Source organism: Heterocephalus glaber, unplaced genomic scaffold, assembly GCF_053883595.1.
Source record: "Heterocephalus glaber isolate CG9 unplaced genomic scaffold, H.glaber_assembly_v1.0 deba00001662, whole genome shotgun sequence".
Classification (NCBI taxonomy): Eukaryota; Metazoa; Chordata; class Mammalia; order Rodentia; family Bathyergidae; genus Heterocephalus; species Heterocephalus glaber.
Genome location: NW_028258403.1, coordinates 2,605,491 through 2,617,330, shown reverse-complemented (window position 1 = coordinate 2,617,330; position 11,840 = coordinate 2,605,491). Strand labels below are relative to the sequence as shown.

General features: G+C 35.7%; 1 gene segment (V, D, J or C); it reads right to left on the bottom strand.

Annotated features, from left to right (window-relative positions):
- Positions 1–1,799: 1,799 nt before the first annotated feature.
- LOC110345805 (T cell receptor alpha variable 9-1-like) lies at positions 1,800–5,702 on the bottom strand. The segment is given in 3 exon segments: positions 1,800–1,966; positions 4,982–5,335; positions 5,485–5,702. Coding segments are annotated over 2 exon segments (381 nt in total).
- Between the last annotated feature and the right edge of the window lie 6,138 nt (positions 5,703–11,840).

Here is an 11,840-nt window from a genome sequence, read left to right as displayed (position 1 = left end):
CAAAAACTTGTGTTTAGGATATCTATCAGGTTGAGGAGTTACATCTATTCTCCTATATCACTACTTTTATAACCATGTAGAAATCTTTGGAGAAATACTGGTGAATTCTAAATCTTCATTCTCTTTCTGTACTACCTAAAATAGCTGCCAAAACTGACATGACTATGACAGTTTTCTGTCACAGTTCATGACCATGGCATGGCACAAAGGAAGAAACAAAGGATTACTCAGTACCCAATCCAAACCCTGAGAAGGCCCAGATGGGGCTGCCATTAACTAATACCCCTCAGCATGAGAAAGTCTCAAACAATAGCCCCACATGAAGCCTCTGTGGCCTTTTATTGATAGAACCAGGAAGCAAAAATAAAAGAAAAATGAAGGGCATCTACTCCTGTAAGGAACAAGGGAAGTACAGCAGAAGATCATGGTGGTGTGTTTAATGACTGACCTTGGGACCAATCTAAATAATAAATCCACATATGGGGAGGAGAAAGGCCAGAGCATTCATTCCTTAAGGCAATGTATTTTGGTCCTACTTGGACTTATGGCCCTTATAGACTCTCTTTTAATCTCTAACTGCATTCAGGGAGTTTTGGGGGTGTGGCTCCAAAAGTTTCTTACCTTTGTGTATCCATCTCATACATACTTCTGGCCAAGCCCCCCCCCCAAGTTTTCTAAGCCCTCCACAATTTTAATCAATCCCTATGTTGACTAATAAGGTGTCAGACTCCTCCTTAAAGAGACGTACTTAAAGTATTTTGATATATTGTGATCAGCACAATTAGAGTCAGGAAAATCACCTATGAATAGCCAGCTAGATAGGAAGGCATACTTTCAGGGACAGAATATGAGGAACTTGTTCAGTTTTTTTGTTTTGTTTTGTTTTCTGTGTTGGCTAAAGATAAATAAAACCACAGCTTGTCTTAGGTCATGTCCCAACTCACACAGTCACCTAGGCAATCTCTAGGCAAGTCCCTGAGTACCTGATTATTGTAGACAAGAACATGCTCTCTTTCATCATTCTATAATACTATTTAATAGTATATAGTTCTGACAATGAGTAAAAAGTATATAAAGCAAAGCTTATCAGATATAAGATATTGCATCAGGAAAAGCAGAATTTTGTACAAAAACCTGGGTCTGCTCAGCCTCTGTTCCCCCATTTGCCATCATATAAGAGGTGACCCTTAAGAGACCATGGGAAGAGATCTTGAGTGTCTGAAAACTTCACTACCAAGGGTGACTTGTATTCAGCTCCCCCCACAGCCCCAGGAAAATTTTGTCTGTTTGCTACAATTTCCTAGAATATGATATGGCACAAAGTAGGCATAAATAATTCCTTAGGGAAAAAATTCATCTAATACACAATTGGTAGGTTTTGTGGTATCAGTAAATAGGTTTTCAAATTCACTCATCAGTTCAACAAACAAGAGATTTTGTTAATCAATTCTACTTATAGAGAGCACAGCAATGAATAAGAATTAAAATCTCTTCTCTTGTAAAGTATAAAATCTATTGAACTAAGGAGAACTATGTGTGAACATTCATTTATTCAGAAATAAGTATTTAAATCTACATAGTTTTAGAAGAAGAAAAGAAACTGAAAGACATCAAGCAATGAAATGTGCTGCTCCAGGGTGGTTAAGAAAGACCTTGCTGAGCAGAGATTGGAGCAAATATTAAAAGGGAAGCCATGTATATATTCCAAGGATAAATCTCAGGGCAGGAGAGTGGGCAGAAAAGAAAGAGAAGGGAATAAGTAGGTATCCTTATTTACAGCATCCAGACCATGTACAGCATTTAAATCCATTCGAAAGCTTTGGTTTTTATTCTTTGTACTACAAGAAATTATAGGTTGAGGGAAGGTTGTCTTCTTGCTGATGTTTCCTTGCTCTGAGAGAACATCACACACTAATCTTATGTTGTAAAAGAATACTCTTCTGCTGTCTCTAAAACAGACTTCAATCTGGCAAGGGGAAGAGAAGAAAGATCAGTAAGGAGGCTTGGAAGAGCTTCAGGCAAGAGAGAGTAGGGCTTTCATCCAAAGACGGTAATTAACAGAGACAACAAGAAGTAGGTATAGTGTGAGTAGGGCTGGAAGGCTGAGCCACTAGAAATTATTTCCTTTACTTGATTTTGCTTTTAAAGTGCCCAGACATACCACATATTTTTATCTAGTTAGAGATTTACATTTTTAACAGCTCTATTGAAATATAATTTACCAGCCGCACAGTTCAGCCATTTAAAGTGTATGTTTCAATCCTTATTAGTATCTTCACAGACCTGTTAAATCATCAACCAAATCAGTTCTAACACATTTTCATTGGCACAAAAGAAAACTCCATACCCAGTAGCCTTCACACTCATTTCTCTTCCCTCCACCCCTGGCACCTAGGCAATTAGAAGTCCAAATATATACTGAAATTGACATCTCCAGAGATTTATCTGTATGTGACATTATACATAAACCAGTCAGATATTATGTGACCTTTTGTGTCTGGTATCATCCACTTGCCTTTGCATAGTTCAAATTTTATACATGCTGTAACATTTATCATATTATTCCACCATTTTACTAAGTTCCACTTTATGGATATATCACATTTTATGGTTCCATTCACCAACTGTTGAACATTGGGTTATTCCTACCTTTTAGCTATGATGAATAATGTTGACACTGACATCTTTGAATAACTTTTTGTATAGATGCATGGTTTCATTTCTCTTTGGTGTATAAATAGGAAAAGAATTCCTGCTTTCCAATACACCCACATTTTTCATTCTCACCAGAAATATATGAAGATTCCAATTTTTCAACATCTGGCCATGTTAGCTGTCTTTTATATTATTTATCTTAGTGATAATGAAGTGATTTTCATTTTATATTTGATTTAAATTTTCCTATAGACTAATGATGCTTACTATCTTTTCGTGTGCTTTTTGGCCATTTGCATATCATCTTTGGAGAAATGTCTATTGAAATCCTTTGCCAATTTTAATTGGCTTATTTTTTATTGCTGGCTTGTGAGAGGTGTTTTTACATTCTTCTTGGAAGCATCCTATCAGATACATTATTTCAAATATTTTGTCCCATTTGGGGGTTGTCCTTTCACTTTATTGATGAGCTTTAAAGGCTAATTCATTTTTATTTTATTTCTTGGTCTTTTTATGTCATATCTAAGATAAATTTGCCCAATACAATGTCATGAGAATTTGGACTTATGTTTACCCATAAGCATTTTGTAATGTTGTTGCTGTTACATTTCAGTTGTTACATATTGCTTTAATATGAAGCTTTGCAGTGGTGTCACTATCTTGGACTGCCTCATCCTTTTCATCACAACCACCTTCTTCACTGTTGTTGCTAGGTTTGTTTTCACCAATTGGATATGTAGTTTCTTGGAGGCAGCAATGTCAATGTGACCATGATCAACTATTTCTTCTATAACTTTATTTATATTCACTTTGAATTTAACTTTTAATATTATCACTTTTCAATTATTCTCTGCCATTTCAGCTTGATTGATCTGTTCCCCCTTTCAGTTTTCCATTTGGGTAGTATGTTGTCACACAAGCTTATCACTGAGACAGAAAGAAGTAACGCAACTATATGCTTTGCTATCTGTGTATGACCTAAATAACAAAATGCACTGTGACCAATCACCAACAGACTTTGCAAGAAATTTCATAATGCACTGCCAATCATAATAATTTGGAATTTACATGTGATTTGTGAGCCACAGACTTACAATGATGTTTGTACCATATGTGCATAAATTATTTATGTTGTGAGTTTTGTGCTCAACTAACGAAAAAGACCTAGAATGGAGTCCTCTTTAAAAATAAGAAGGTAAGGCAGAGCACTAAGAAAGGAAAATAATGAAAATGAAGGAGTTATGGGCAAGGTCTCCTCAATGACAAGGTCAGTAATCCACAGAGGGGCATTCTTCTATAGCCTCTGCATCAGGGAACTATGCCTAGTATCCCTTCACACGCACTTTTTTTGCCCAAGGACCCATATAAGACAATAAAATTTATGAGCCAATAAACTGACATCAATTAAGGATTTACAACAGGTGAGGCAAAATAAAATCTCCAATATTTGCAAAGACATCAAGTTTCCTGCAACTAAATAAGATTCTGATTTGCCAACTTTTCTCTCTCATAGCCCTTGCAACTATTTCCCACTCCAACTATTCTTCCTGTCAGAGAAATAGCTGGAAAGATATTGAGGAAACTGAGATTCCCTCCAGCCCCAGTCACTAGATAATTTTCCTTATTCAGATCCTAAATACTACCATTCCATCCCAAATAATTTCTTGCTGATAAAAAACTATCTCAGTGAGAAATTATGGAGGATGAGAGGTCTTTACAGTTTTGGATCATAAGTAACCCATTTTGGAGAACACCACTGTATTTATATCATGTAATTTCCCCAAAACAAAACTAAGAAATGTTCCATCATCTCTTTCCAAAGATGTGATCACTTGTAGGACCCTATCTTTCCCCCTTCCTCTAAATATTTCCTTTGTTATGAAACAATTATTTCTTGAGATGAAGAATTACCCTCAGAATGACCCTCTTCTTGCCCCATCTTGGGAAAGGACTTTAAGCATTTGCAGTCTCATATGCCACAGTTGTGCCTCTATAGAAAACATTTCACTGAATGACTTGGAACAGGCCAAGAAAATAAAATTATATGTGAGGATAAACATAGACCATTTTAGTCATCCTGAAGGTTTGTGCTTTTAAAAGTCACAAATGTCTAGCATGGTTGAGGAACTAGTGTGATGGACTCTTTTCTCTTTCCCTATTAAAGTATCTTGTGTGAGGCACATTTACTTCTTCTGGTGTGTTCTTAGCATTGATTTCGATGACTGTTACACAAAATATTGCTGGTGGTGGGTGGTAGGAGGTAAAAATAATAGACTAGTTCCTGGTCCCTAAACTTTAGTGAATCCTAGGGCCAGACCCTCAGTACCTAGGCCTCTGGTTGCTGCTCAGAGTTTGTGCTCAGCTCCCCCTGCAGTCCCTGCCACTGTGTCACCCAGAGCACAGTAGTACACGGCCGAGTCTGACTCTTGCACTGAGGCTTTCTCCAAGTGGAAGGAGCTGGTTGCTTTATCATATGTAGCTTCAAACCCTTTGTTTCTTCCCTGATCATTGGCTTTCATGGCTTTTAGGAGTAGCTGTGGACCTTCTCCAAGGTACTGGACGTACCAGAATAAGTTCAGATACTGTTTGGTTTCATAAGAACAATTCACTGTTAGGGAAGCTCGTTCAAAGAGGGTCACTTGGCCTTCTGTCTGGGTCACTGAGTCTCCATTGACTCTTCCTGAAAAAGAATAAGGTAATGTCATGTCTGTGCAGCTGACCATGGCTTGTGCCTCTGAGAGAAAATTGTGGTTAAAAATTGCATCAACAACATGGAACAAAAACACGACATCAAAAAAGACACTAAGTTTAATGTGTCATTTTACTTACCAATCATTAAGAATAGTACAATCACTGGTCCTGGAGAACAGTTCATTTTCAGAGTCTCCAAAGTCCATGAATCTTGACTTCTTAATGTAAGAAAAGTTTAACGTCTCAGTGAAAGATGAATGTGAAAGAAGAGAAACAGGTGTGTGTGTGTGCGCGCGCGAGCGTGTGTGCGTGCATGCGTGCGTGTGTGTGTGTGTGTGTGTGTGTTTTAGGAAGGTGCACCCCCTGGTGGGCAAGACACTAAATTCAGCTGATTATTAACCTGTTATTTAAAAAGTCCATGCTGTGTTTCCACTTCTGGCTTTTTTCTAAGACACCTGTTAACTGTGTCTTGGAAATTTAATTTTTTAATTTCATAGGTGGTCCTATGAAATTCTAAAGAATAATTGGTATTTTTCATAAAACTATTTTTACCCTACACATCAGCTTACTTGGAAACTCCATACTATAATATTCCTAAGAAGATTTTAATTTTACTTTTTCTTATTTAGCCATTTAGGCAACCCTGTGATCTGATGAAAAATCATATAATCAAATTATAGGATAAAATCAGAAGAATATTAACACATTTTAATAATATGCAGGTGAGTTTAGATGGTACAGAATTAAACTTTTGTTCATTATACTATTCCGACACAAGGAAAAGTATAAGAAATCTAGCAGCAATTAACAAATATTTCTTAAATGTACAGATAAATGGATAAATGAATTATCTTTGGTTGAGGAAGTGCCACTACTTAAAATATATTGCTTCACACTTAAGATATCAATTGTAGCAAATGGAATTTAATGAAAGCTTTTAAAGGAAAAAGGGAAATTTTATATTACATATATAGTACATAAAAATTGAAAAATAGCTGGGGATATAGCTTAGTGGTAGAGTGGTGGCTATTGTGCATGAGCCTTAGGTTCCTAGCACTCAAAAAAAAAGCTATATAGTTATATATAAGTAAAGTTATTTAATCACCAATAAAATTATCTGTTATTGGTTTCTTCCATTCCAAGATAACAAAAATACCTACATGAGTAGCTTTCTGTAACTGATTTCTTTATTGCATGTGGCTTCAACATTGTTGTTGTTCTGATACTAAACTTTTCATGGAAATTTTGCCTCAAGTGTGATTTCTACATATATCTGTCTGCTAATAGTAATGACCAATATAGTACAGTAAAATTACTGTCATCACAGGAGAGGATACCACCGAATATGACTTTTCCTCAAAAACCAAAGAATGACCTCCATCTCAACTTCTAGAATTTGTAGAAAGATCTCTACTGATGTGGAAAAGCATCTCACAGAAAGATGATAGTTCTTTGTGTATAAAAGTTAGTTCGAAATTAAAGTAAACATATATCTTTGGCAATATCTCCTCTTATGGATAAAACCAATTCTTCAGAATTAAAAAAATAATCTCCTCAGAAAGTTTGTAATGATTCTATGTGTTTCACAGGTTTACAAAATAGTCTTTGATGACACTAACCTAAGTGGACAGTTGAAGTCTGAGATGAGCACTTCTGGGGCCAGCAAGAGAAGAGCTTCTAAACCTCACAAGTTTAAAACCATTCCCCATATGGCAATACTGAGGTGACAGTAGCAAAAACAGAACTAGCTTACTGGTGCTATTCTTGGCCATTCAACTTACAGCAAAAAGGCTGCATAAGAAGGGAAGAAGCCAGGTGAGAATGATGGATGCCTTTTTCCTGCCATCCCTGCCAGCATTTATCCTTGAAGCCTGTTTCAATGTGCTTCCTGGAAGTCTCCATCTCTATGGATTCACAGAAAGCAGCTACTGAGACCCAAAGAAAGGTGTAGACACTTAGAGACTGCAGACCTGAATAGAAAATTTCAGTCTGGATATTGTTCAGATTCATACCCAACCCTCTTTCTCCCTGTTCCCTCCCATGCTGTATCAGATCTTTGTAGAAAATAATGCAAAACAGCAGGAAAAATCAAATCTCTCTTTTCTGAAGAGTATAGAATGAAGCCCTCAGATCCTGGGTCCTTCAGAAAAAGTCCCCTTCCCTGCTCTAATTAATTTTGGCCCATCTCTCTTCGAAAAGGTCAGGTTAAACACCAGAGTTTGTACACTGTGTTATCAAATCTCTGAATTTATATTTTCCCCCATTGCCTCAATTAGGACCATAGAGGAGCTGCAGCAAGCAGCTCAACTCTGTATGGTCAGCTCTGAAAAGGAAATTTACCTGGATGACCCATATACCTCCTTAAGGAGAGGTGGCCATGGCATCTGGGATTGTAATAAACCTTTACTTTTGGGTGAATATTAAAGTTAGGGCCACACTCTAGAGATAATACTCAAAAATATGGCAAATAACAAAGATCTATTGCTTATCATAACCTATTTGTGCTAAAGTACCCAAACCTTATATTCTTGAAGTAATTATCTACTTTGGTTGATAATCCCACACACTGTACTCCTGTTCTGTTCTCTAAAAGCATCCAACATTTTTCTACCAGGTGATTGAAAAATTATGAGATATTATTATTTACATCTCCTAATAGTCAAGTCCATTACACTTCTCAGTTAAGGGAATTTCATATCAGTGAAAGAAGTGTCTGTGTTCAAGAAGTGTCTATGTCTAGAGGTTTGATTTGATTTTTTTTACATTACCATGACAAATGTTAAAGCAGGATTATACCAGACAGGTTACGTTACAACCATTCAAGTCTCCATTGTAAGTCAATCCCTGAACAAAAGCAAAATTAATTCAAATAGTTGACATTGTGGTTCTTTCTTAGACATGTCAAAAGCTATGAAAGTCAGTATGCTTGAATGCAATTCAAAGTTTCTAAATACTATGGAGTCAATGATGTATCCTAACCTTATCAGCCTTTTCTTAAATGCATGCATGTATCTAATATTTCCTAAATGAAAAAAAGGAAATCAAATACATGAATTGTTTCATATTTTCATACTACTCAAAGAATTTTTTACATAAAGACAAAGTCCTTCAGACCCACTTCCCTGGCAGAACACTTGGACCAATCTATTCATTTCAGATGCCAATTTTTGATTGAGTCTTTTATTTTAGAGAGTCTAATTCTTTTTTAGATCTTTATATATTCTAGATATTAGTCCTCTGTCTGAGGAATAGCTGGCAAAAAAATTTTCCCATTCTGTAGGTTGTCTCCTCACTTTGCTGGTTGTTTCCTTTGCTTTGCTTTTTAATTTGACATGATTCCGTTTGTTGATTCTGGTACTACTTCTTGTGTCATGGAGGTTCTGTTCAGAAAGTCCTTACCTATGCCTTCAAGAGTTGTACCTATTTTATCTCCCAGCACATTAAATGTTTCTGTTTTAACATTTAGATCTTTGACCTATTTTGATTTTAGCTTAGTACATGCTGAGAAATATGGGCCTATATTAAATCTTCTACATGTAGATAGCCAGTTTTCCCAGCACTTTTTCTTTTTGCTTAAATTCTTTTATTGGTACATTTTAGGTATATAATGCATTTACATTTATCATTGGGTGCTTGTACCTGTACATGATGGATCTTGGTTCTTATTTAAGAGGCTGTCTTCCCTCCAGTGTGTTTGTGGCATCTTTGTCAAAGATAAAACAGATAAATGTGCCTTGGGTTGTTTCTGCATCTCCTATTTTGTTACATTGATCATGCCCATGCCATTTGTGTCACTGAATCTTTGTAATAGACTTCCAAATCTGGGGTGGGGATGCCTCCTGCTTTGCTCTTGTTACCCAGGATTGCTTTTGATATTCTGGGTGTTTGGGGGTTCCCTATGAATTGTTTTCTCTAGTTCTATGAGAAATGCTGTTGGAATTTTTATTGGATTTTTTTACATCTATATATCAGTTTTGAAAATGTGGCCATTTTTAGCATATGGATTCTACCTATCCAGGAACAGAAGATATCTTTCCATTTTCTGATGTTCTTTTTGTTCTCCTTTTTCAGAGTACTATAGTTTTTTTATTGTTGTTCATTTGTTTTTGATTTTTTGTAGAACTCTTATACTTCCCTGATTAGATTTATTGCTAAGTATTTAATTTTTCTTCATGCTATTGTGAGTGGTTTTGCTTTCCTAATTTCTTTCTTAGTGAGTTCATTATTGGTGTACAGGAATACTATTTCTTTTCATAAGTTGATTTTGTATCCGGATATGTTGCTGAATTTGATTACTAATTCTAAGAGTCTTTTCATGGAATTCTTGAGTTTTCTGTGTAGAAGATTATGTCATATTCAAATAGCGATGATTTGACTTCTTCCTTTCCTATGCATATTCTTTTGCTTTCTCTTGCCTGATTGCTCTGGCTAATGTTTTGAGTACTATGTTGATCAAGGATAGCGAAAATCCTTGTGGTTTTCCTGACTTTAGAGAGAAGGCTTTCAGTTTTCCCTCATTGAATGTGATGTTGGCTAAAGGGCTGTCATAAATGACTTTGATCAGGTTGAGATAAGGTCCTTCTATGCCTATTTTCTTCAGGTTTTTATCATGAATGGATGTTGAATTTTTTCAAAGGCTTTTTCTGCATCATGAGATGATCATGTGATTTTTGTCCTTGCTTCTATTTATGTAATATATTACATTTATTGACTTACTTATGTTGAACCATTTTTGTATCCCTAGGGTAAAGCCTACTTGATCTTGATATATGATTTTTTTCATGATTTGTTGCATTCTGTTTGCCTATATCTTGTTAAGAATTTCTGAATCTAGGTTCATTAAAGAGATTGGCCTATAGTTCTCTCTTTTGGTTTCATCCTTGTCTAATTTTGAAGTAGTGTAATGCTAGCTTCCAGGTATAATGTTAAGAGTAATCCTTCCCTTTTGTTTCACTACACAGTTTGAGGACTATTGCTGTTAGGTCTTCCCTAAAGTTCTTGTAGCATTCAGCAGTGAATCCATTAGGAACTGGGCTTTTCTAGCTTGATATGTTTTTATACTGCTTCATTTTGTTGCCTATTATTGGATTATTTAGATTTATAGGTCTCCTTGGTTCAGTTTTGGAAATTTATATGTATCTGGGAATCAAACCATTTCCTCTGAATTCTCCAATTTATTTGCATACAGGTTTGTGAAATACTTGTTAATAATCTTCTGGATTTTGGCAGTGTCCGTTGTGATTTCATTTCATCTTTTTCATTTCTACTTGCATTGATTTGGGTCTTTTCTTTCCTTTTTTGGTAAGGTTGGCAAGAGTTTGTCTATTTTGTTTATTCTTTCAAAGAACCAACTTTTTAATTCACTGATTCTTTGTATTGATTTTTTTGTATCCATTTATTTCTGTTCCATGAAGTTCGGTCACCATTGTTTGGTGCAATATGCTATCTATTTCTGTTGAATTGATCCTTTAATCAATATGTAGTGGCATCCTTTACCTTTTCTAAACAGTTTTGGCTTGAGATCTGCTTTGTCTGAAAGTAGGGCAGCTACTTCTGCTATTTTGGGGGTTCCAATTGCATGGAGTAATGTTTACTACCTTTAATTTTTACTCTGTGAATTTCTTTTTTGGGTTTAATATGTTTATTATACACAGCACACCACTGGATTTTGTTTCTTGATCCATTCTGCCAATCTATGTCTTTTAATTGGGGGAATAACTCACATTAAGAGTTATTACTGAAAGATACTGACTTATTCCTAGCATTGCATTATTTTCCTATGCTTATTTCCTTTTCATCCCTTCTACTTAACCACTTGCCCTCCCTGGTGTATTCATTCAATTAGAGCTTTTGGCTAGACCTTTGGTCTATTAGACCTTTTAGCTTCATTGTCTCCTTCTAGGACACCCTTGAGAATTTTTTGAAGTGCTGGTTTGGTGGCCATGGATTTCTTTAGGTGCTCTTTATCATAAAAATGTCTTCTTTCTCCATCAAGTTTTAAAGACAGTTTTGCAGAATATATTAATCTGTTCTCTTTTAGAGCTTGAAACACCTTGTTCCAAGCTCTCCTGGTCTCTAAGGTTTGCGTTGAAAATCTGCAGTAATTCTAATAAGTTTTCTTTTATAGGTAATTCTTTGCTTTTTTCTAACAACTTTCAAGATTCTGTTCTTATGTTGAACTTCTGGAGTTTTGAGTATGATGTGTCATGGAAAGGTTCTTTCCTGACTGTGGCTATTTGGGGTTCTGAATGCCTCACTCATTTATATGTTACATTATTTTTCCATATTTGAACATTTTCTGCTATTATTTCTGTAAACAGGTTTTTATGATCTTTGTACTCTCTTCTGATTTTTCACTAATTCAAATTAATCTTAGGTTTGTCTTCTTTGTGTCATTTAGCAGTTGCCAGGTCCATTTTTCATGTACTCATTGTTTCTATGTATCTCTCATTGATTTATTACCGATACCTGCCCTATCTTCTAGTTCTGACACT